The 27,354-nt window shown below is 42.4% G+C and overlaps 1 protein-coding gene across 1 annotated transcript; it reads left to right on the top strand.

Annotated features, from left to right (window-relative positions):
• Positions 1-250: 250 nt before the first annotated feature.
• On the top strand, positions 251-16,473 carry LOC116219785 (zinc finger protein 271-like). Its single transcript, XM_031563709.1, has 3 exons — positions 251-461; positions 4,884-4,886; positions 14,961-16,473. Exons 1-3 carry the CDS (start codon positions 252-254, stop codon positions 16,311-16,313), a joined length of 1,566 nt encoding a protein of 521 aa, XP_031419569.1. The 5' UTR covers position 251; the 3' UTR covers positions 16,314-16,473.
• The last annotated feature ends 10,881 nt before the right edge of the window (positions 16,474-27,354 follow it).

Here is a 27,354-nt window from a genome sequence, read left to right as displayed (position 1 = left end):
CTCAGATCTCACCAGCCATCAGAAGACACATACTGGAAAAAAGCCACATCACTGTTCAGAGTGTGGAAAGGCCTTTAGAGACATCTCTCATCTGAAGGTACACAAAGGATCCATTCTGGGGAAATGCCGTATCAGTGTGCTACATGTGGGAAGTTTTGTAGGTCTAAGCTCTGACCTCAACAGCCATCAGGTTACACACACAGGAGAAAAGCCACATCAGTGTTCTCAGTGGTGGAAAGAGCTTCAGTCAAATGACTAATCTCAGGATACACCAGAGGGTCCATACTGGGGAAAAGCCACACCAATGCAGTACCTGTGGGAAGGCCTTTAGTCAAATATCTACTCTCAAGACACACCAGAGGATCCATACTGGGGAAAAGCCCCATCATTGTTCTCAATGTGGAAAGGCCTTTAGCCAAATGTCTAATCTCAAGAAACACCAGAAGATCCATTCAAATGATGTGCTGCCCTGCTAATACATGATGGAGTATCACTTACAGAAATATTTCTTGATTAGCTGAATTTTAAACAACGTTTTGATGTACAAGATGAAGTATTATTTTATCATATTTGAAACGTATGATGGTGTGGAGTTGGAAACATAAATTGTTAGGGTACATGAATTCAATAAAAGGAAACTTGAAGTGAGTGTTTTTTCAAGTATGTTTTTGTGGTGGGGATTTGTGTCTGTGTGGTTGTACAATATATAATCGACAAGCAGTTGTTGGCGCCAAAAAAGTAGTTTTTGTGCGAGCTTCCTAGACTCATGGCCTAACGTCACCTAATATGAAGGCTGTGGGCTCATCAATAGATCATAGATATGTTAATATCAGAGATGGGGAGGGGAGACTAAATGTCTCTCCCATTCCTCATTATAGCTAACTCTGTATTTCTTCAGTTACAAATTCTCATGTCAAATGTGGAAAAGAGTCTGAGGGAATTGTTGTATTGTTGACAGAAAAACTTGCAAGTCATATTCATCCTGAACAGGAAAGGACTTCACATGTATGGATTATGTTAATAAGGAACTCAATTCCTCAGATATTCACATTTACCTGTGTGCCATCTTTATGACTCCCCTTTCAAATACTACAATCAGAAATTATAATCGATCAAAGATATAATGACTATATACCCCCGTATGTCTCAGACATTTTATGTTCCAGTTCTGCTAATCTAAATTCTCCACACTGCACCATTAATACTAAAATTAGGACATTTCTCGGAAACTTTGAAAGAAAATCTAATTGTCCCAATTTTCAAAGACGGGGACAAATACTACCGAAACAGCTGTAGAGGTATTACATCTCACAACAATTTAGAGAAACTGTTCTGCAATATCATTAAGAGAATTATGCCATTTCTTCTGGAAAATAAGGTCCTCAGTTGGTTCCAGATTGGTCTCATGCCAGAGCACAGAACCACTGATCATATTTAAATGGTACCAACACCTGTAGATAGGTATGTACACAATAGCACTACAGGGGAAATATTGTCATGAAATGGAATAGGAGGGAAACCTGTACATCAACAATAGGTGCTGGTTAAAGAAGAACATGCTACTTTAGACAGACCAAATTAGTTTGACAAGGATGTTGGTCTCAAACAATATTTAACTATTTAAATATAAATTAATTGGCAACATCCATCTAAAAATGGTGCAGGTGTCCATGAATCACTGTGACAAGAACCACATGGGTTAACACAAATATAGAGTAGTACATTTTAAAGGTGAGTTAATTTAAAGTGTCATGCCCATCGTAAAGGGAATGGGGACGCTACATACAATGGAGGCGCTGCAATAACATTAGACACACGTCTCCACTAGGGGATGCTGCTATAACATTACAGACACGTCTCTACTAGGGGACACTGCAATAACATTACAGTCTCCACTAGTGGGCGCTGCAATAACATTACAGACACGTAATGCTGACAGCCGTGCTGGTGCTTTCTGACGGCCTGTCTCCCCCTCAAGATCCAGAACCGTCGCCTTAGCTCAGCAAACACCCTCTCCGGGCCTGAATGCATGAGCTGGCTGTCACCGTCCTGGATGATGAGCTTGGTGATGGGGTGATGAGGATCCAGCACTATGGGGTGCAATGCGTCCTCCTCCAGGGACTCACACCTGCGGAGCCGACCCCCCACACGGATTAGCTGGACCTTTGCGTCAAACTCAGGAGCCAACCTGAGCAGTCTGCTGGCTGCAGAGACAGGTTTCCCTGTAGAAATAAGAATGAATTCCTCCGGGAAGCAGTCTCTCTGAACTGTCCGGAGGAGAGCAAGCTCAGCTTGCCTGACGTCCTCTGCTGCGGGGTCTGTGGGCGTGGCCGCCCCATGACATGCTCTGATAGAGGCCTCCAGCAGCTCTTGGTAGCTGCTGAAACCCCCTGCATTTTGAAGAGACTGAGCAGAGGTCCCAGAGACGTGACCACAGAAGGATGACTTCCGCAGGTCAGCAGGCTTGTTGAGGGATGACTCATCTCTACCTGCTGGCTGTGATGACTTATTTCTTTTCTTGCTGTGTGCCTCTGCACGGATGGACTCCTGACACATCCCGTGTCCTGTTGACATCCCTCTGCCTGGGTTTGGTCCCCTGACAGCGATGCTCAGTGGAAGGAGTCTCATTCCCAGTGAGTAGACACTGAGGGGTGGAGGACTGATGCATGGGTACCTTGAAAGGGCCTTGCAGTGTCCAACCGAGGCGTGTGCGCAGTGCAGCCGGTCCACCTGGTGGGCCTAGGTGCACTCGCTCAACTGGGGTGAGGAGATGAGGGTAGTCAGACCCGATGAGGAGCAGTGGTTGGACTGAATGAATGAAGGGGCAGGCCTCTGAGGTGGTGATAGGCCTTCTGCAGGGCTTTGACTGGGTATGAGTGGGTGGACAAGCCAAGCTCTGTTGAGGTGAAAGCTTGCTCTATCCTGAACCGCTTCTGAGGGTGACTGGCTGATGCCACGGAAAAGGACACTGACCTCCCTGGCACAGACCTGATGTCCTGACGGATAGTCCTGAAGACCCAGCTCTTGAGCAGCACTGTGAACTTACTCCGTCCGTGAAGACCCAGCTCTTGAGCAGCACTGTGAAGTAGCATTGTGCGCTCGGAACCGTCGTCCAAGATGGCGTATGTCTCCATCTTCTTGTTGACATTGAACAGGCACACCTTCACCATCTTCAGCAGTACGCTACCACCCCTCCTGGCAGGATCGAGGTAGTACGCCACCGGCTGACTGGCTTCGGGGGCTGGCTTCTCCGGTCTGGCATTCACCTCGTGCAGCACTTCCAGATGCGTCAGATTGCAGGTCTGGCATCTGGCCTTGAGGTAGCACTGCACGGTTGGATGGTCTCTCCCACACCTCCAGCACCGTTTCCTTGTCTTGATCCAGCTGACCTTCTGATCCTTAGTCAGCTGCTTGAATGCTGTGCACTGATTGAAATAGTGCTGAATGTTGTTGCAGAACGGACAGTACTTCTGCAGCTGCTCTGCCTTCCGTGGTGGGGGTTGTGCTGTCTTGGTGGGCTCGACTGCCTTAACAGGTGAGTCACACCCAAGCAGGACAGTGGTGGAATGCAGGGCTGGGCTCTGATTCGACCTGACGCCTTTCTGGCGGTCAGGTGGCTCTTCCAGCGGTGCTCTGGAGTGGATGAATGGCACCTCATCCTGCTGAACACGGACCTCCTTCTCCAGCCAGTAAGAAAAGTCCAGCAGTGTGGGGATTGGTGTCCGAATGGGGTCGATGTAGCGTTTGAACTGGATGCGCAGGTCATGTGGAAGCTTTGACAGCAGTCGTGACACATGTGACCCACACTCCAGTTCTGTTCGCCCTTCTTTCCCCAGCTGGTCCAACATCCCCACAAGGGCCCTCACCTTTAGCGCAAACAGGCGGAAACCCCTGCTGTCACCGATCTTGACTGGAGGTTCAGCAAGGACCTCGTTGATGCGCTGCAGAGCCAGCCTGTGTGGCTGGCCATACAGCTCGATGAGTGATGCCATGGTGTTGGTGTATGGATACCGGCTGTTGCAGTAGGAGTCTGCTATCAGCAGAGCATCCTTCAGCTTCAGGTGGTCGACCAGGATCTGGTACTTGAACCGCTCAGGCGCATCCGCAGGCAGGATGTTCTCCAATGCCAGCTTCAGGCGGGCAAACTGGCGAGGGTCTTCATCTGTGAAGCACGGGATGTGAGGCTTTGGTCCTCTGTAGGTGCTCTCTCGTCGGGGAGGAGTAGGTAGCCCATCGTAAGGACCCTGCCCCAGTGGCCTCAGACCAGCAACCTGGTATGATGGGTTGTAAGGACGGGCTGATGAGGTGCAAGGAGGAGTGAATGGCACTATGTACTGCGGTGTTGGTACCTGAGATGGCGGTGCGTGAGCAGCTGGGCTGTGCTCTGGACGCATATGCATGCTCCGCATATGGTCAGTCAACTCAGCCACAAGCTGTTGGGGTGGATGATGTGGGCGTTGCACCTGCCACGGAGATCTCTGTGTTGCTGCACTGACCATGTCGTGGTACAACACTGGCGAGGTGGTGGGGGAACGTGTCATCATCTGGTTGGACCACCAGCTGAGAATGATGAGACGTAGTCCACGGCACACCTTGCAGGTCATCCACTGGCTGAAGGAAGGGCTGCCTGGTTGTCAGCGGTGTGGACGAGAAGTCCAGGAAAGGAAGCCTTGAATAGGATACCCCACTGTCTGCGACGTGGGGTCGTCCTCTGGATGCGGCAGCGAAGCTGGTGGTTGGAGCTGGTGGTGCATCTGATGCACGCGGTGAGAGGGCTTGGACAATTTGCTGCATATCAATCCTTCATTGTTGATTGTCATCCCTCATCTCTCTGAGGGCTGAGAGGAATGCCTCTGGGAGTGGGCTTGACTGCTTCTGTCCAGCAGGTGGTGCTAGAGCGTCCACATGGCTTGGACTGATGGCTCCACAACGGCTTGGTCTGGAAGGGTGCGTGGAAGGAGACGTCTCGGAAGTTCCAACAAGAAGTCATCCAAGTATAGGGGCTGACGGCCATCACGGCGAGCACGGGTGTTGTCTCTGGGAATAGACATCCTGAACTGTGGTAATTGTAATTCTCCGGCAAGAAGGACCATATAAGATAGGGGATATGTGAGTTGAATAAATCCCAAAGGACTGTATGCTGATTACTTGAAATAGGTGACAATCGCCACAGACTGTCTGGTTAGAACAAGAATGATGTCAATGTCCCAATGATGACGGATGTAATGAAGTATTTATTGCACACACACACAAAGTGAAGACATGAAGTGGTTGATGAATAAATGATGCTCGTGAATATAATTATCTTTGTAAAGGACTATCCATTGGCTGACAATGATCGAATGATCCATGAACCGTGATTGACTATCCGTGGTTTCTATGGAATGACACAATGACAAATATACAAATATTAACAATTACCTACAATAAAGATGAACCATTATATACAACCCGAATGAATATGATATATACAAGATGAATGTTATGAATCAGATGAAGATATGTTCCTTGCCGCCGTGCCGTAACGGTGAACATTCTATTTATCCGTATCAACCGTAACTTGTTGGTTAACGGTAACAGATTGAAACATGACATGATAGTGAATAATTACCACACTACATAAACTTGATATCCATTGATATGAAACAGATTAGATAACTAACACACATATACACAAACACTCACATTCTCAGTGACGCACGGCAATGATGAAGTGTAATGGCTTATATAGTGGAGATGAGGGGGAGCCTTGAAACCGGTTTGAAGTGATCAAAAGGTCCGTAAATTTCCACTGTGCACGAGCCCCACGGAACTCTGGGATCAAATGATAAGATGACCTCTCTATGGACCCCAGGTCCCGTGAGTGGCCCACACAGTGGGGTGCACAGCTGGATGCAACTGGTGGAGGCAGCATTTTTAACACTATGGCAAGAACCATGCACACTGCTCATAAATCCAGTGGTGACAAAGCCCCAAGTAAGCAGTTGGCTACAAAAGAGTTCCAGCCACTGGTGGCGTGAAGAAGCCTCACGGTTACAGGCCCACTTGTGAAGTTCCTTTTTCTGTCACCTCTTAGTATGGAAGATGGGCCAATGCCCCACACACACACACACACACACACACACACACACACACACACACACACACACACACACACACACACACACACACACACACACACACACACACACACACACACACACACACACGCGCCATCGCTTGTAATGTAATGTGGATGGGTTAGTGGCTAATGCCAGAGGCTTGTAATGTAATGTGGATGGGTTAGTGGCCAAAGGCTTGTAATGTAATGTGGATGGGTTAGTGGTCAGTTCCAAAGGCTTGTAATGTAATGTGGATGAGTTAGTGTTCAAAGGCTTGTAATGTAATGTGGATGGGTTAGTGGTCAAAGGCTTATAATGTATTGTGGATGAGTTAGTGTTCAAAGGCTTGTAATGTAATGTGGATGGGTTAGTGTTAATTTCTTTCTTGGTTTTTTGCAAGATTTTTCTCTGCTTTGATGTAGTTTGACGTAGTTTTCTGCTTCATTGCTCTTTTTATCCTTATAATAGTAACCTTATTATAACACTGTGTAGTACCTTCTATTTATATTGTGTTTTTCATGTATATTCCTTCTTCCTTCTGAGACTCGAGACAAATTCAGTTGCTATATAAATAAAATGTTATTGATTTTACAATTACAATATTTGCAGATGCAATATAGCATACACTGTATTTATCTAGGCTAGCTAGCAGTACAATGTGCATATGTTGTGCAAAACGTAGAAAAGTTTGCCAAACGAACATTTTAAACTGAATTTTGTAGTGGACTTTTATTTTGACACTCTTAACTGGCTTTAATGTATCTTATTGTCGCCAGCTTCAAGGAACTTTTATCACAAACAACGTGCTTGGAACCCGGGAACAAAACACACAGATATTTACGGTGGTTAGAGTAGAAAGGGTTCCTATTAAGCATTCGATGCTGGATTATAGTTCTTTTAAATCCTATTGTAACCGATGTCCGTCTCAAATAAACCGAAAACGGCTGCAGAAGATGTCCGGCAGTGAGCATTATGAGGCTATGACCCCGACTGACCGACGCCTAACATAAGTTTCTGTGGAGCTCCCGTTTTTTAGGTAAGTCAAGTAACCTTGTGATGCCAAATATATACCATAACTCGGGCATATCTGGTGTGTGTGAAGTTTGCGATAGGGGCTCATATGCCTCTCTTGTACGTCGCTTTGGACAAAAGCGACGTAAATGTAATGTAAATGTAAATATGCACCTAACAATAGTTGATTAACTCACTTAAATAAACTTGTCGATGTATGCAGTTTTTGTCCTTTAATATAGAACGTGGTCTTGCAATCTGAAAGCATTTTCGTTCATTTCACGTCATGATTTTGTATTGGTTGGTGAATTTTGGTTACGTATATTCATAACAATCAGAGAGAAAGAGAGAGAGAGAGAGAGCAGAAGTCTGTGAGCAAAAGCAGCCCGAGTGCGAGGACAAGAACTTAAACTGAAACACAGGACATTTCTGCAAGCAACAGTGTATTTGAGTGCGAGAACTTCAACTGAAACACAGGACATTTCTGCAAGTAACAGAGTATTTGAGTGCAGATAACCCGTTTTGAGCAGGAGCAGAGCGATTTTACACGCAAGCAGGGGCTATTTGAGAGAAAGGGCAGCTTTTGATGAAAAAAAAAAAAAAAACATTAAAAAATCTGAACCTGAAATAAACCTGTACAGATGTCTGATTTAGGTAGAATGTTGATTACCTTAAGCCCGTAAAGATGTCTGATTTAGGTAGGATGGTGATTACCTAAAGCTTGTACAGACAGTAGCGGCGCCAGATATTTTTTTCTGCAGGTGCTATGGGGGTGCTTGGCGTTTGACCGAGGGTGCTATGAAATTAGGGTGATAGCATATGTGTCACATGGTTCTTTACTACAACACCTCCCTACCATCGTCATATCTGTTTACATGTTTGCTCTCTGAAGCGTCTTTGTGGTCCATGAAAAGCGCCATACAAATCGATCGTATTATTATTATCATTAGGCTGCTTCCGACGGACGCGCACATAGCCGTGTTCCTCTGCGACGGTCACTGACAAAATGCATGCAGCATGTTATAGATTTCGTAATCTCAAATACTTTACTTACTTCAGTGGGGGTTAAAGTTGGTGCCAGATGACCACCAGGTCACCACTACCATGTCTGACAAATTAAACTAAACATAAATAGTTCAATACATTCTAAACTAAAGAGGCCAAATTAGAATAGCAGATAGAATGAAGTAATACAGTCAAAGAGTCAGAAATGCTTTCAAAAAGTATATATTATTTCAGGTCACAATCAATAAAAACATAGAAGCGTCTGTATACCTGGCTAGCAGACAGACTGCTCGTCCTAGGCTAGAATCTCTGATTTTTTAAGGCGGATCCAGAAAAATCCCAAAAAGAGACCGCATTCATTAATGTGACACATCTAACAAGACCGTTCCACCTTAAATCTTAAACGGTGTAAAGGCAGGCCCCTTTTAAAATTGAATGAAACAAAACAGTAGGCACTCAAAATCACACTAATCAGAGCTAGATCATTGTATCATTGTACAATACAACTCTTAAAGAACAGGCAAAAATGCAAACAAAACTATGCTGGAAAAGCAAAATCCGGGCAAGCCAGCAGACCAGGTGTAGCATGGCTAGCACCCTCAGTAGAGGTGTAGGGTTGATCTCTTTGACCACGACGTTCCTCTTCTTCTAAATCAGATTCAGCTACCCCTTGCATTTCTTCTTCTTCAACGTCACATGATTCTTCTACTCGTGGAATTTTGGGTATCAAAAACTGATCCATTATTGTGAATTTGTTGATACTACCGCTTGCCTTTGACTTTGACAGTGCACTAGCTCTCTTTCTCCTTTAATCGTCAGGAAACGTCAACGTTCACGCATGCGACGTGTCTGTGTCGTGCTACGTGAACAATCTGTTCATTTCAATGTTATTTTTTTCTTTTGTGATTGAAATATTATATCACACAATTAATTAAATTAAGAACGCAGAATTAAATTAAATAACAATAATAAATAAACCATTATTTTCTTGGGGGTGCTATGGGGGTGCTATGGCTAATCCAGTGGGAGCTATAGCACCCCCTAGCCCGCCCCTGTATACAGATGTTTGTTTTGGGTAGGATGATGGCTACATTAAGCCCGTACAGATTTGTTCAAATATGCTTTTTGTAAAATGTTTCTTTTTTCTCACTTCAAAAAACTTTTGTCTGACTTGTGTGATATTCTACAGACCATCCATTTGTCCTTGGTTATCTTTTGTCAGATGTTAGGGTGTTTTGTTTGTGTCTTTTTGTCTGTTTGTGTCTTTGTGGTGTTTGGGCATGTTGCTAATATTTTACTTTCATTACAGAAATGTCCTGCTGGCTTTCCATCGCAAAAGACAGCTGAGGTCTACAATGTCAGGATTTACTGAACCATCACAACTACTCATGTCCGTGAAGAATATAAAAGAAGAAGAATTTGATTATCTCCCATCTGAGTATCTGTTTGAAATTCAGACAGTGGAAGAAAAGCTGGAAAATGATTGTAAGACTGAGACGCACATATCACCAACCTTGACCTGCAAAGAAGAAAATGATTCACTGATGGAAATTAAAGAGGAAGAAGAATCTGATCATTTCCTACAAGATTATTTGTTTGAAATTCAGACAGTGGAAGAAAAGCCTGAACTGAAACATGACTGTAAGACTGAGACGCACACATCACCAACCTTGACCTGCAAAGAAGAAAATTCTTCTCTGATGGAAATGAAAGAGGAACCAGATTTAAGAGAATGTGGTGATGACGATTCTTCTACAAGTAAGTTGCTGAATAGTTGGTTAAGTAGAATTCAGATCGAATTAATTATAATGTTTCGTTAACATTTACTAAACACTGAATGGTTAGCAAATGCTTTTACTTGTGCTTTACTCAGCAAAATGTGAGTCTCGTGGAGAGAGTAGAGATACTATGGGGATACCTCAATCATGGAAACCTGTCTACAGTCTTTTATATTTGAAAGAGAGAACGTGGTTCATGACTGTTAGACTGAGACGCACAAACTCAAACCAAATCTATTGCAATGTTTCATTTACATTTACAAAACATGACTGTTTATTTACTGTTGGAATTTGCGCTTTAGTTGACCAGTGGAGAGAATAGAGATACTAGTGGAAATACCCTAATCATTGGACACTATCTGCAGTCTGTTCTATTGTGAATATAGATACTATGGAAATACCTTAGTCATGAGACACTATCTGCAGTCTGTTTCATTGTGAATATAGATATGTTACGCCCCCTGGTGGCTCGGAGTAGGACGCGACATAAAGGCAACAGGTTTGGGCAAATGAGGGTGCAGTCACACAAACGCCAAGACACAATAGGAAGTCAAGAAAGTACTTATTTACAGAAAGCAACACAGGGATCAACAAGGACTGTCAGTGGCACCAAAGAAAAGAACATAAATAAACCCACCCCACCATTGACCGGTGCTTAGCACCCAAAAGTACAGTGGGTGGTGCTCACTCTAACTTAGGGTATTAACAACAAGTAAACCTACGTGTATGTAATATGTAAACCCCGGAGTATCTTACCTATCCTCATTGACCCTGTGCGCACAACAAAAATAATTAACAAAGACAAAGACAAAACAAAAGTAGGCTGCTAACAACTAAAGTAATAGAGTTTAAACAAATGTGTTATAACTAAAGACAAATCAAAAAACCTAAGCAGTAGCAAACAGTAGCAAACAGTAGCAAACAGTAGCAAACAGTAGCAAACAGTAGCAAACAGATCTCCACCAAAGCTCTGCCATAGCTCAACCCAAAGGCAACAACAACTCTTAACAAACACAGGACTATTTAAAGGGGAATGGTTGATGGGAGATCTGGAACAGGTGTGGTGATTTGATGATTGGAACCAGGTGTGCACATCTGTGAAGTAGGAGAATGAAAACAGGAGGGGGACAAAACAACAACACAAAACAACAACACAAAACAGAACACAATACGTGTAGGCCTAAAACATGTATACATACAAGACATACAGAACACTGTCCGTAACAAGATACTATGGAAATACCTTAGTCATGGGACACTATCTGCAGTCTGTTTCATTGTGAATATAGATACTATGGAAATACCTTAATCATGGGACACTATCTGCAGTCAGTTACATTGTGAATATAGATACTATGGAAATACTTTAATCATGGGACACTATCTGCAGCCTGTTAGATTTGAAAGAGAGAAAGAGTCTGCCGTCATTCTGTCTTCTGCTGTTTTAATTTACATTTTCAATTCTAGAAAATAATAAATATAATTAAAATTATATAATCAGAAATAAAATGTCTGAAAAAGATCAATGTTATAGTAGAGAACAGAGTGAATCCCTTAACCATGTCTGTTACATTTGAAAGATACTGTAGAGGGAGGCAAACAGACAGATGGGCAGATAGACAGACAGACGGATGGGCAGATAGACAGACAGATGGGCAGATAGACAGACAGACAGATGGGCAGACAGACAGATGGGCAGACAGACGAACGGATGGGCAGACAGGAAAGGGACATCAAATGTATGGATTAAGTTAAAAAGGAACTCATACTACCAGAAACATTTACATGTGTGCCATATATATGATTCCCCTTTCAAATATTACAATCAGAAATTATAATCCATAATAAATATAATTACTATATACTAGTGCTGTCAGTTTAACGCGTTATTAACGGCGTTAACGCAAACCCATTTTAACGCCGTGATTTTTATCGCGAAATTAACGCAATATTTCTAAAAAATATATATATATATATATATATATATTTTTTAAAGATTAACGTTCTTTTTGGCCTCGCAAACTGTGTAGTAGGCTAACGTTGCGGTTTGAGTGAATGGTGAGCGCGATACGGCGAAATGGATGATAAAAAGCTTCTGAATGGAAAGTTTACTTTTAAAAGTTGTGTTGTGCAAAAGAAGTGAGCTTCACTGTTGTCTGAAAATGTCAACAGGCAGCTGGCTGAAAGCAAAGAAGTAGTAGGCTTACCTTTTATTGGTAACCTAACTGTTAGGGATCATTGTTTCTGAAATAAGAGGCCTGATTGCTATGTTCCCAGCAAACTTGAAAAAAATTAAATATTAAGCCATGGTTTAACTGCACTAGGCTGAGTCCTTGTTTACCTGAAATGTGCACTTTATCATTTTATTTTGTATCGCCCTGTTTGGCAATGTTAGTTTTCAATAAAATAAAACATTTGCATAAAGCAAGCCAATCCACTTTTCCATGTTAATAAGGGCATTCAAATTAAAAATAAAATGATGGAATAAATGAAGGGACATTTAGAATAGATACAAAATTTGCGATTAATCGCGATTAATTTTGAGTTAACTATAACCTAAATGCGATTAATCGTGATTAAATATTTTAATCGTTTGACAGCACTACTATATACCCTTGTATGAGTCTGAAATTATACAGTTCCAATCTAAAGGTGCAGTCTTAGTTATGGGAGACATGAATGGCAGGGACCTGAGAGAGAATCAGACTATATTGATTCAAATGTGAATACATTCATTTATGACACAGATAATTCAAATGGGAATACATACAATAATGACACACAGATAAATCAAAGCAAACAGAAGTGGCAGTTACTGCAGCTGTGAAAAAAAATTGAAAATATAACATACACATTTCTGTATTTAAAAACCTCTACTGCGAAAATAAATGAGATCCTGCTCAAGAACCATTGATTGATGAATTACAGAAATCGAAGATGAGGAAGAATTTGATTCAAGAGAATATGGTGACTTCGACTCTTCACCTACAAGTAAGTTGCTTGCTAATTGTAGAGGGTTGTGTATATTTACAATACTTGAATTTTAGAGAATAGCTAACTTGTGCTTCACAATGTGAGACCTATTCAGAGAATAGAGATACTGTGGGAATACCTTACTTATGGGATGCTATCTGCTAGGGATGCACCGATACCGATACCAGTATAGGGTATCGGGCCGATACTTTGTTAAAATGCTCGCACTCGTATTCGTATTTGAATTGCCGATGCCAAGCACAGTACCACTCAACAGTATTTCACTACATCAAACTGGTCGTGCTATGCGGACAAAAAATGTGATTTACTATCCTACCTGACTTCATGGTCTAGGGGGAGACAATGAGCCGGAAACTGGGAGATTCTGTCCAGAAGCTGTGTTGCCCAACCCCTTTTCCTAAGGATGTCTCATTTGATTGGTTTGCTTAATTGACTAATTAAGCACCCAAATGTGTTTCACCGAATCTGTTATCTACTTGAATGCAGCTGGGGGTTCACTTATGCACTTTTGCACATACACTAATTCCATGTTTCATGTAGTTTTTTGGCTACTCACACAATTCCCTCTAAACAAGTACATGCAATTGATAAACATAAACCTGACATATCATACTGTGGTATCATGAGAGGTTTTACCACTGAGCGAGGTGTAGGGCAGTGCGTAAACAACAGGACAGAGCAGGCAAAAGTGCTTTCCAACGAAGAATCCGGTTTATTAACCAACAAAAAGTATTTCAGGAAGCAAAACAATAAAGTTCTTCAAAGGCAAACATAGGCTTCATAAAGTTGCTCCTAACTTAAGTCCTACCAACTGTGGTTGCAAACTCAAAGTTCATCAGACACCGAACTCAGTTTGTGCCACGTACGATGCCTCTTGCTTGGTGTGTGTCTCAGCTCCTTTGTTCTCTCCCTCTCCCACACCTGAGCTCCAGCTTTAATCAGAGGGCTGAGGCATTTGCACCTGTCTGAGTAGTGCATTCTGGGAGATGGAGTTTTCCCGGCAGCCATCTTGTGGCTTGGTAGCCATTCCGGGCGAGGAACATAGCGCCCCTCTACCACACGTCCCCTTGTGATGCCACAATACATGTAAAACTGGTGATGATAAAATAGGAAAATCATGGTAAAACAACAGAAAACTCTAAACTGCTCAAGGGGTTCACATACTTTCAAGCAGCACTGTAGCAGAACTGTGGAGTCAGATTACTAAACTCAACTTTTTAAGGCTTGCACTGGGATGATCTGGACGTTTACTGTACGTGTAATTCACCAGCAATACAACTATACTGTAGTTCTTTCTTTGCTGATTTTCACGATATCCTTGCATCAATGGATATTTTGACCCAGTTCCTTTTTTCCTAAACAGAACTGAAGTCAGAAAAGTCTGGATTTACTGAACCTTCACAACTGCCTACTTCAGTGAAGAAGGAAATAAAAGAAGAAGAATTTGATGATTTCCTACAAGACTATCCCTCTCCAATCCAGACAGTGGAAGAAAACCCTGAACTGGAATATGAATGCAAGACTGAAATGAACACGTCACCCACCATGACCTTGAAAGAAGAAAAGTATTCACCAATGGAAATTAAAGATGAAGAAGAATTTGATTCAAGAGAATATGGTGACTTCGACTCTTCACCTACAAGTAAGTGGCTTGCTTATTGTAGAGGGTTGTGTATATTTACAATACTTGAATTTTAGAGAATGCCTAACTCCTGCTTCACAATGTGGGACCTATTTAATGAACAGAAATACTGTGGGTTTATTTTAGTCATGGGATAATATCTGCAGTCTGTTACATTCAAATGAAGAGATGATATATTGTTACATTTTGTATTCTTATAATAATCTAGGTGACCTTCAAAGGATCCAATCTAACAAGAGAGGGAATACTGAGGGAAAAAGAAACAAAGAGAAACGTCATGAAAGCCCCCAGTGCAGAAAGACTTCATACCAGGAATTACATCAGCGACTGGACACCAAGGAGAAACAATATGAATGCTCCCAGTGTTTCAAAACATTTGCTAGACGTTGCTATCTTGTAATTCATCAAAGAATACACACTGGTGAAAAGCTCCATCTGTGCACTACATGTGGGAAGGCCTTTAGTCAAATGTCTACTCTCAAGACACATCAGAGGATCCATACTGGGGAAAAGCCCCATCAGTGCAGTACATGTGGGAAGGCCTTTAGGCAATTGTCTACTCTCAAGGGACACCTGAAGATCCATACTGGGGAAAAGCCACATCAGTGCAGTACATGTGGGAAGGCCTTTAGTAAAATGTTTCATCTCAAGACACATCAGAGGATCCATACTGGGGAAAAGCCACACCGGTGCAGTACATGTGGGAAGGCTTTTAGTCGCGTGTCTAATCTCAAGACACACCAGAGGATCCATACTGGGGAAAAGCCACATCAGTGTTCTCAGTGTAGCAAGACCTATAGTCAGATGTCTACTCTCAAGAGACACCAGAAGATCCATACTGGGGAAAAGCCACACCAGTGCAGTACATGTGGAAAGGCCTTTAGTAAAATGTCTGCTCTCAAGACACACCAGAGGATCCATACTGGGGAAAAGCCACACCACTGCAGTACATGTGGGAAGGCCTTTAGTCAATTGTCTAATCTCAAGACACACCAGAAGATCCATACTGGGGAAAAGCCCCATCAATGCAGTACATGTGGGAAGGCCTTTAGTAAAATGTTTCATCTCAAGACACATCAGAGGATCCATACTGGGGGAAAGCCACACCAGTGCAGTACATGTGGGAAGGCCTTCAGTTACATGTCTAATCTCAAGATACACCAGAGGATCCATACTGGGGAAAAGCCACATCAGTGCAGTACATGTGGGAAGGCTTTTAGTCACAAGTCTCATCTCAAGTTACACCAGAGGATCCATACTGGGGAAAAGCCCCATCAGTGCAGTACATGTGGGAAGGCTTTTAGTCACATGTCTCATCTCAAGACACACAAGATGATCCATACTGGGGAAAAGCCCCATCAGTGCAGTACATGTGGGAAGGCTTTTAGTCACAAGTCTCATCTCAAGTTACACCAGAGGATCCATACTGGGGAAAAGCCCCATCAGTGCAGTACATGTGGGAAGGCCTTTAATCAATTGTGTGATCTCAAGAAACACCAGAAAGTCCATACTGGCGAAAAGCCGTATCGGTGTACTACATGTGGAAAGTATTTCAGGAGTAGCTCTGACCTCACCAAACATCAGATTATACATACAAGAGAAAAGCCACATCAGTGTTCACAGTGTGGAAAGGCCTTTAGCCATATGTGTGTTCTCAAGACCCACCAGAGGATCCATACAGGGGAAAAGCCGTATCAGTGTTCTCAGTGTGGAAAGGCCTTTAGCCGAATATCTGTTCTCAAGAAGCATCAGATGATCCATTCCAATGATGTGCTGCCCTGATAATACATGATGGAGTATCTCTTACTGAAATATTTCTTGATTAGCTGAGTTTGATGTACAACATGAAGTATTGTTTTGAAACGTACAGTATGTTGGGGTACAGATTGAAACACAAATTGTTAGGGTACATGAATTGAATAAATACAAAAACTTGAAGTGAGTTTTTTTTTTCAAGTATGTTTGTGTGGGGGGGATTTATGTATGTGTGTGGGGGTGTACAATATATAATCGACAAGCCGTAATTAGCGCCTGTACAAAAAAAGTGTTTGTGCAAGCTTCCTTGACTCATGGCCTAAACGGCACCTCATATGAAGGTTGTGGGCTCATCAACAGTTAGATGTGTTAGTTTCAGAGATGGGGGAGGGGGAAACTAAATGTCTCTCCCAGTGGCGTAACTAAAGGGGATGCAGCAGGTGCAGTCGCACCTGGGCCCGTGAGCCAGGCCCATAGACATATTAATGTCTATAGTCTATTGAGCAATTTGAAGGTCAAGACAAGCAAGTGAATTGAGCACAGCACACCTGCAAGCGTTTTAAGCATAGAAGTGGCAGTAGGAAAAAGAACCGGAGGAGGAGGTGGCAAAGCTGCCTAAATTAGATTCTTTTGGCTTTTTAACAAACAGTCCCCAGCCCAAGGGGTCCGCCACGGAGGACCCCATGCTAGCAGCAGTGCAGAAGTTCAGCTGGGATCAGCATCGCTGCCCTGAGTGATGTGTCAGCATTTTATTATTATTACTTTTCTAAAATAAAATTACGGTAAGAAATGTTCCCGCTGAGAGTCATACAAGACTTTGTTCATTGTGTACGCATCCTTCACTTCTGAAATATGTAAGGTTGATTAATTAAACACTATTTATATCGATACCAAACATCTTTGAGTAGCTTTTTTTTTATTATACGCGGGGCGGAAGAAGGGAGCGCTACGATAGTAATTAGCATTCTCTAGGGCCCGTCATAAAAGCCTGCACATGGGCCCGTTGTAACTACCTTACGCCACTGGTCTCTCCATTCCTCATTACAGTACAGTACAAGAAAAAGTAGTGTTTGTGCGAGCTGCCTAGACTCATCGCCTACACGTCACCTCATCAGAAGGCTGTCGGCTCATCAACAGCTCATAGATGTGTTAGTGTCAGAGATGGGGGAGACTAAATGTCTCTCCATTCCTCATTATAGGAAACTCTGTATTTCATCTGTTAAACATTCTCATGTCAAATGTGGAAGAGAGTCCGAGGGAACTGTTGCATTTTTGACAGAAAAACGCACAAGTCATATTCATCCTGAACAGAAAGGGACTTCACATGTATGGATTCATTCATAAAAGGAACTCACTTCCTCAGATATTTACATTTGCCTGTGTGCAATCTATATAGGACTCCCCTTTCAAATACTAATATCAGAAATTATAATCCATAATAATTTTGATAACTACCGTAAATCCTCAAATAGTGGCTGGGGCTTTTATTTACTTAGGCTGCACAGCGCACCGGCCTGTATTAGGGGCAGGCTTGTATTAGGGGCAGACCTTTATTTCTTACGGCTCTTCAGAATGTTCAAAAAAGTTCAGTTGATTTGAATGGGGCACCCCAACATTAGCAGGTCTGTCATTGATATTCACCACTGCGAATAGTTAATGACCGCTGTCTCCACTGTATCCTTGCATCAAAGGATAGTAGGACCAATTTTCTTTTTCCAAAACAGAACTAAAGTCAGAAATGTCTGGATTTACTGAACCTTCACAACTGCCGACTTCAGTGAAGAAGGAGATAAAAGAAGAATAATTTGATGATTTTCTACAAGGCTATCTGTCTACATTTAAGACAGTGGAAGAAAATCCTTGACTGGAATATGAATGCAAGACTGAAATGTACATGTCACCCACCATGACCTTGAAAGAAGAAAAGTATTCACCAATGGAAATCAAAGATGAAGAAGAATTTGATTCAAGAGAATATGGTGACTTCAACTCTTCACCTACAAGTAAGTTGTCTGTTATGTTAAGTAATGTTATGTTATGTATATTTACAATACTTGAATTTTAGAGAATGGCTAGCTTGTGCTCCACAATGTGAGACCTATTCAGAGAACAGAAACACTGTGGGTATATCTTAGTAATGGGATACTATCTGCAGTCGGTTACATTCAATAGAGAGAAAGTGTGCCATACTTTTTTTCTCTATTTCTGTAACTCAATTGTGTGTGTATCTCTGTTTGCATTTGCATTTAGTCTCTAGGAAGACACTTTATACTAAGTAACTTCCAAGTGATGAACATGTCTAGTAAAAAAACAATAAATAAATAAACATCAAAAATATGTACCAGTATTGTAGAAATTACACCCCAGATAGCGGAGAAGAGAGAAAATATTGCTGAACTTTATTTATAATATTATAGGACACAGTCAAAGGATCCAATCTAACAAAAAAGGAAGCTCTGAGGAAAAAAGAAACAAAGAGAGATGTCACAAAAACCCCCAGTGCAGAAAAACTTCATACCAGGAATTACATCAGCGACTGGACACCAGGAAGGAAAAACATTAATGCTCCCAGTGTTTCAAAACATTTGCCACACCTTCCCGTCTTGCATTTCATCAAAGAATACACACAGGAGAAAAGCCTTATCAGTGCAGTACATGTGGGAAGGCTTTTAGACACATGTGTAATCTCAAGACACACCACAAGATCCATACGGGGGAAAAGCCACACCAATGCAGTACATGTGGGAAGGCCTTTAGTTGAATCTGTTCTCTCAAGACACACCAGATGATCCAAACTGGGGGAAAGCCGTATCAGTGTACTACATGTGGAAAGTATTTCAGGAGTAGCTCTGACCTCACCATCCATCAGATTACACATACCAGAGAAAATGCCACATCTGTGTTCTCAATGTGGAAAGGCCTTTAACCAAATCTCAAATCTCAAGAGACACCAGAGGATCCATTCAAATGATGTGCTGCCCTGCTAATACATGATGGAGTATCACTTACTGAAATATGTCTTGATTAGCTAAGTTTTAAACAACATTTGATGTACAAGATGAAGTATTTTTTATTATATTCGAATGTGTCTTGGGGTAGAGATTGAAAACATAAATTGTTAGGGTACATGAATTCAATTAAAAAAAAACATGAAGTAAGTGTTTTTTCAAATATGTTTGTGTGGTGGGCATTTGTGTGTGTGTGAAATTATAACCCATAATAAATATAATAATATATGTCTGTATGACATTATAAAGTTCCAATCTGAAGGCCCAGTCTTGGTGACTCTCAGATCACAGCCGTGTCACTTTAAGTCTAAAAAAGAATAATAACCCTGAATCATCCTCTGAGATCCTGATCAAGAACCATTGATTGATAAATTACACAAACTAGAATCAAATATAAATATAAACTACAAACAAATAAACAAATATCCTGGATACATCTGTATATATACTGTATGTATATATAGAGTGAGAGAGCGAGAGGATATGGTCGCGATGACTCTTCTCCGACAAGTAAATTGCAGATTATTTTGGATCATGAGTAAGTAAAAAAAATAAACAAAATTCATTGCAATGTGTTATTTACATTAACAACACCTGGATTTTGGTGAATGGCTTTAACTTGTGCTTTACTCAATAAAATGTTAGATCTGTACAGAGAGTAGACATAATATGAATACTACCTTAATCATGGGATACTATTACTATTGTCTGTTACATTTGAAAGAGAGAAAGTGTCTGCCTCTGTGTCTTTCTCCAGCTCTGTAACTCGTGTGTCTGTATCTCTGTTTACATTTAGTCTCTAGGTAGACACTTATCCTATTGAACACTTTTATACCAAATAATTCGTTTTAATTTAATTCAATATTTTACACAGTAAACATTTTCAGTTTTTTTTTTCAAAAAGGGGAGATTCTTTATTTAATGGCAAATTAATATACTAGTAAATTCATCTCATTAGATGATTAGATTAGATTAGATTCAACTTTATTGTCATTGCAGAGTACCGGTACTGAAGCAACGAAATGCAGTTAGCATCTAACCAGAAGTGCAAAGTAGAAGAGTGCAGAGTATGTGCAAATGGTAATATAAATATAGATACATATGGTATATACAGTATGACATAAGATATAAGTGGTATGAGCAGTAAGAACATGAGCAGCAATAAAGGTGATTAGTGCAGATGTGATATAGATATATGTAAAGTGCAGGTGAAGTACAGGTGAAGGTGGCAGTAGAGGTTATAAAGTTATAAATGAGGTAGGAGACATGATAAGATATAAGTATGATGAATATGGATATGACAACAATTTAACATGAATAGATATATACAATGAACAATTTAGTGCAAATGTTCAGTGGCTGGAGGTAGGTGTGTGGCAGTCAGGCCAGGGTAGAGAGGGGAATACAGGAAGGAGTGTGAGGGGGTAGCCAGGGGGAACTATCACCGTGGTGCAGAGTTCAACAGGGTGACAGCCGCAGGGAAGAAGCTGTTCCTGAGCCTGCTGGTCCGGGAACGGAGGGCCCTGTAGCGCCTCCCTGAGGGGAGGAGGGCAAACAGTCTGTGGCTGGGGTGAGAGCTGTCCTTCTTGATGCTGCGCCCCTTCCGCAGACATCTCTTGCGCTGGACAGCATCGATGGTGGGGAGTGGGGAACCAGTGATGCGTTGGGCAGTTTTCACCACCCTCTGGAGTGTTTTGCGGTCCGCAACAGAGCAGCTGCCAAACCAGACTGAGATGCAGTTGGTGAGGAGGCTCTCAATGGTGCAGCGGTAGAAGTTCACCAGAATCTGAGGAGACAGATGGGCCTTCTTCAATCTCCTCAGGAAGAAGAGACGCTGGTGAGCCTTCTTGACTATGGTTGAGGTGTTGAGGGTCCAAGAGAGGTCCTCGGAGATGTGGACACCCAGGAATTTAAAGCTGGCGACACGCTCCACCTCCGTCCCGTTGATACAGATCGGGGTGTGTGCACCACCTTTGGTCCTCCTGAAGTCCACAATGAGCTCCTTGGTCTTCTTGGTGTTGAGAGCCAGGTTGTTATTGGCACACCACTCTGCCAGGTGCTGAACCTCCTCCCTGTAGGCCGACTCATCGTTGTTGCTGATGAGACCAATCACCGTTGTGTCGTCTGCAAACTTTACAATGGTATTAGAACCATGTACAGCTGTGCAGTCGTGGGTGAAGAGGGAGTAGAAGAGAGGGCTCAGCACGCAGCCCTGTGGGACACCAGTGTTCAGGATGAGGGTTGAGGAGGTGTTGTTGTCTAACCTGACAGACTGGGGTCTGTTGGTTAGGAAGTCCAGAATCCAGTTTCTGAGGGAGGTGTTGATGCCTAGATCACTGAGTTTAGTGATCAGTTTGGAGGGGATTATGGTGTTAAATGCAGAGCTGAAGTCTATGAACAACAGTCTCGCGTAGGTGTTACTGTTGTCCAGGTGGGAAAGAGTGGAGTGTAGTGCCGTGGAGATGGCATCCTCCGTGCTCCTGTTCTGGCGGTAGGCGAATTGGAGGGGGTCCAGTGTGGGTGGTAGGCATGTTTTAAGATGAGCCAGGACCAGCCTCTCGAAGCACTTCATGATGGTTGAAGTGAGTGCAACTGGGCGAAAGTCATTAAGGCTCGCTGCTTTGGAGTGCTTTGGCACCGGCACGATGGAGGTGGTCTTGAAACACGTGGGGACAGCTGCTTGGGCCAGTGACAGGTTGAATAAGTCAGTCAAGACCTCAGTCAGCTGCCCAGCACAGGCCCTGAGCACCCGTCCAGGGATGCCATCAGGGCCAGCAGCCTTTCGTGCATTAGTCCTGCTCAGTGCAGCACACACGTCGGTGGAGGAGAGTGTGAGGGGCTGGTTGTCTGTAGTGAGTACAGCCTTGATGGCCGCCTCCTGGTTGTCCCTGTCGAATCGTGCATAAAAGCTGTTAAGCTCATCAGGGAGTGATGCTTCGCCGGTTTGGGGGGAGGTGTTAGTGGGTTTATAGTCCGTTATGGCCTGGATGCCTTGCCACATGCGTCGGGGGTCGGAGTTGTTTTTGAAGTGCTCTTCAATCTTGAGCTTGTAGCTGTGCTTGGCCTTTTTGATGCCCCTCTTCAGGTCGGCCCTGGATGAACTGTAGGCCTGGGTGTCACCTGATCTGAAAGCAATATCGCGTGCCTTCAGCAAAAGGCGGACCTCCCTGTTCATCCATGGCTTCTGATTAGGGAAAGTGGTGATTTGTTTGAGGGTGGTGACACTGTTGATGTTGGTGTTGATAAAGTCCAGTACAGATGAGGCATAGGCGTTGATGTCCGTGTGGGAGTCCAGTGTGGCCTGGGTGGCAAACACACTCCAGTCTGTGTGTCCAAACCGGTGCTGTAGTGCAGAGTCTGCTCCCTCTGGCCACACTTTAACTGTCCTCACTGTGGGTTTCACACGTTTGATGAGTGGTGTGTATTTCGGGAGAAGAAACAAAGAGAGGTGGTCAGACTGACCTAGGTGGGGGAGGGGGACAGCTTTGTAAGCATCAGCCATGTTAGTATAGACATGGTCCAAAGTCTTGTCTCCTCTCGTGGGACAGGAGACATGCTGGTGAAATTTGGGGAGTACAGTCTTCAGGTTGGAGTGATTAAAGTCACCCGCAACAATAAAGGCTGCCTCCGAATGTAAAGTTTGTTGCTTGCTAATGGCAGCATGCAGTTCCTTCATTGCCAGCTTAGCGTTAGCATCCGGGGGGATATAAGCTGCAGTCACAGCAGTTGATGTAAACTCTCTAGGCAGATAGAACGGTCTACACTTAACCATGAGGTACTCAAGGTTAGCAGAGCAGTGGCTCTCGATGATAACAGTGTCCGTACACCAGTCTTTGTTAACATAGATGCATAGTCCACCGCCTCTGGTCTTACCGGAGTCCTCTGCTGTTCTATCCGCCCGGAGGATGTAGCGCCCCGTTAGCTCGATGGCGCTATCAGGGACGCCGCTGTTGAGCCATGTTTCTGTAAAAATCATGACGTTGCAGTCCATGATCCGTTTGTTAGTGGTGATCCGCAGCCGCAGTTCATCCATTTTATTCGCCAGAGACCGAACATTAAGGATTAAGGATTGCTTAAGCGAGTTTGAAAAGTGTTAATTCACTTAACATTACAAAACCATATGGGTTAACACACATATAGTGTAGTAAATTCTTTAAAGGAACTTCGGGAGCGCCCACATTAAAGGTACGTTAATTTAAAGTGTCATGCCCATCATAAAGGGAATGGGGACGCCACATACAATGGAGGCACTGCAATAACATTAAAGGCACATATCCACTAGGGGGCGCTGCAATAACATTACACTAGGGGGAAGACTGAATTGAATATAATTAAATTGGATTGAATTGAATTGAATTGAATTGAATTGAATTGAATTGAATTGCTTTGTATTATAAAATACAAACAAATGAACACATGATCTGGATACTCATGTATCATACCACTAGCATGGGATGAAGAATTACATCTCCAAAAAAATCAAATTGGGCAAAAGTGTGTGAGATATTTGTGTAATAAATAAAGTAACGCCATAACTAACCCATCCACATTATATTACAAGCCTTTGGAACTGACCACTAACCCATCCACATTACATTACAAGCCTCTGACCACTAACTCATCCACATTACATTACAAGCCTTTGGAACTGACCACTAACCCATCCACATTACATTACAAGCCTTTGGCCACTAACCCATCCACATTACATTACAAGCCTTTGGAACTGTCCACTAACCCATCCACATTACATTACAAGCCTTTGGCCACTAACCCATCCACATTACATTACAAGCCTTTGGCCACTAACCCATCCACATTACATTACAAGCCTTTTGTAATGTAATGTGGATGGGTTAGTTGCCAAAGGCTTGTAATGCAATGTGAATGGGTTAGTGGTCAGTTCCACTAAGTTTCAGTTAAATATTCTCAGGGGGGCAATTTTTTTTATAATGATTAAGGCGACCCATTTAGTAGGTGCTGTACATTAAGTTAGCTGATTAACTCATACAGCAATACCTTTTTGTCCACTATTGGCAGCACACAACAGTAAACTTTTCCCTCTTGCAACATAGCTAGAGTAGCAAGTTACAGGTGGAAAGCTATGGAAGAAAGTTGCATCCAGGAGCCTTCATAAGCAAACATGATGTGGCTCCACATTAAATGATCCCACTTTTTCATTATCCACATGTCTCAAATGTTGTATGATGTAACATAGCTTAACAGGACACATGATATGACCAGTAACAACATAAAGAACGGGGCAACATACTGTATGTCAAAACCAACAATATTTATTGACTGATCTTGAAAGTATTGGCTTACAAAAGCAAAATAAGTCATCACATGAAAAAATTATTCAGTGTTAGTGCAAGAAGCGAACTGTGAAACACTGTGAAACCTATGAAAAGTGACAGTGGTATATAGAAATACAGACTGCGTTAGCCACTTCACGACCACGATTTTCTTTCGTTCCAATTCTTGGATGTAGGATTTCCCTCCCTTTGTAGAAACCTGTTGAATGGATACATTTGGTCTAGGAAGTCCTAATTGTTTTGTTATCAATTTATCTTCATTAGTACGCCAACTAAAAAGGAGTTTCTGTCAAAGAGCGAATTGAGTTGTTGCACTGAACAGGAGCCATCTTGACAGAATATGCCTCTGTCGAGCTGTATGACGTTCTCATTCGCTTTTACATCCATTACTTATGACACGGCATGGAGGGGTGAGCCCTCCCGGAAGCCATAGAGAATGCATTGAGTGCTTTGTTTTGTGAAAAAAATGGATTTAACATGGGAGTCAATGAAAGAGGTCTGGGAAGATTTTCATTTCGCCCCAAATCGCCCAGAAGTGGCGGGGCCATTTGAAGCACGACTTTTGTCTGACAGCTTGGCTGTTACCTGATTGGACAATGACATTCAAAGGCAGATCAGACGGTGTAGTGGTAGAATCCGACAGAACATTTACATTTAGTCATTTAGCAGACGCTTTTATCCAAAGAGACTTACAAGGAAATTGCATTTATACATCAGGATTTTTTTTCTTCCCTTTCCCATAGTAAGTGCATCGCCCTAATCACCCTTATGGACAAGTCGCCCCTGGTCAGTTCCAAAGGCTTGTAATGTAATGTGGATTGGTTAGTGGTCAGTTCCAAAGGCTTGTAATGTAATGTGGATGGGTTAGTGGTCAGGTCCAAAGGCTTGTAATGTAATGTGGATGGGTAAGTGGCCAAAGGCTTGTAATGAAACGTGGATGGGTTAGTGGTCAGTTCCAAAGGCTTTTTCTCTGCTTTGATGAAGTTTAAAGTAGTTTTCTTCTTCATTGCTCTTTATATCCTTATAATAGTAGTCTTATGATAACACTGTAAGGTATCTATTTATATTGTGTATTTCATTTATATTCCTCCTTCCTTCTGAGACTCCAGACAATTTCAGTTGCTATATAAATAAAATTTGAATTGAATTAAATCACAATATTTGCTGATGCAATATAGCATACACTGCATTTAATTAGGCTAGCTAGCAGGACAATGGGCATATGCTGTGCAAAACGTAGACACGTTAGCCAAACCAACATTATAAACTAAACTTTGAGATGGACTTTTATTTTGACACTCTTAACCGCCTTTAATGTCTCTTATTGTCGCCAGCTCCAAGGAGGAACTTTAATCACAACCAACGTGCTTGGAACCCGGGAACAAAACGCACAGATGTTTACGGTGGTTAGAGTAGAAAGGGTTACTATGAATGCGTTCTAGGCTGGATTATAGTTCTTTAAAATCATAATGTAGTTGTTGCCTGTCTAAAAGGAACCGAAGACGGCTGCAGAAGAAGTCCGACATTGTGAGGCTATGACCCCAACTAACCGACGCCCAGGATAAGTTTTTCTGGAGCTCCCGTTTTCTAGGTAAACCGAGTAGCCTTGTGATACCAAATGTATGCCATAACTCGGGAATATCTGGTGTGGGTGAAGTTTGCGATAGGGGCTCATATGCCTCTCCTTTGTACGTCGCTTTGGACTAAAGCCTCTGCTAAATGACTAAATCTAAATATGCGCCTAACACTAGTTGATTAACTCACGTAAATAAACTTTTCGATGTATGAAGTTTTTGTCATTTAATATAGAGCGTGGACTTGCAATCTGAGAGCATTTTCGTGCATTTCACGTCATGATTTTGTATTGGTTGGTGAATTTTGGTAAGGTAATTTCATAACAATCAGAGAGAGAGAGAGCCAGATAGTGAGCAGAAGTCTGTAAGCAGAAGCAGCCCGAGAACACAAGAACTTAAACTGAAATACAGGACATTTCTGCAAGCAACAGTGTATTTGAGTGCAAGAACTAAAACTGAAACACAGGACAATTCAGTGTATTTGAGTGAAGACAAACCGTTTTGAGCAGGAGCAGTGCGATTTTGCACGCAAGCAGGGGCTATTTGAGAGAAAGGGCAGCTTTTGATGAAAAAAACATTACAAAATCTGAACCTGAAATAAACCTGTACAGATGTCTGATTTGGGTAGGATGGTGATTACATTAAGCCCGTACAGATATATGATTTAGGTAGGATGGTGATTACAGATTTGTTTAAATATTTTTTTCTTACTTTAAAAAACTTTTGTCTGACTTGTGTGATATTGTACAGACCATCCATTTGTCCCTGGTTATCTTTTGTCAGATGTGTCTGTTTGTGTCTTTGTGGTGTTTGGGCATGTTGCCAATATTTTTCTTGCATTGCAGAACTGTCCTCCTGGGTTTCCATTGCAAAAGACAGCTGAGGTCTACAATGTCAGGATTTACTGAACCATCACAACTACTCATGTCCGTGAAGAATATAAAAGAAGAAGAATCTGATCATTTCCTACAAGAGTATTTGTTTGAAATTCAGACAGTGGAAGAAAAGCCTGAACTGGAACATGACTGTAAGACTGAGACACACACATCACCAACCTTGACCTGCAGAGAAGAAAATCCTTCTCTGATGGAAATTAAAGAGGAAGAAGAATCTGATCATTTCCTACAAGATTATTTGTTTGAAATTCAGACAGTGGAAGAAAAGCCTGAAC

The sequence above is a fragment of the Clupea harengus genome, chromosome 26 (assembly GCF_900700415.2).
Source record: "Clupea harengus chromosome 26, Ch_v2.0.2, whole genome shotgun sequence".
In the NCBI taxonomy this organism is placed as follows: Eukaryota; Metazoa; Chordata; class Actinopteri; order Clupeiformes; family Clupeidae; genus Clupea; species Clupea harengus.
The sequence above is the reverse complement of the archived record's forward strand: the minus strand, read 5'-3'. Positions and strand labels throughout refer to the sequence as shown.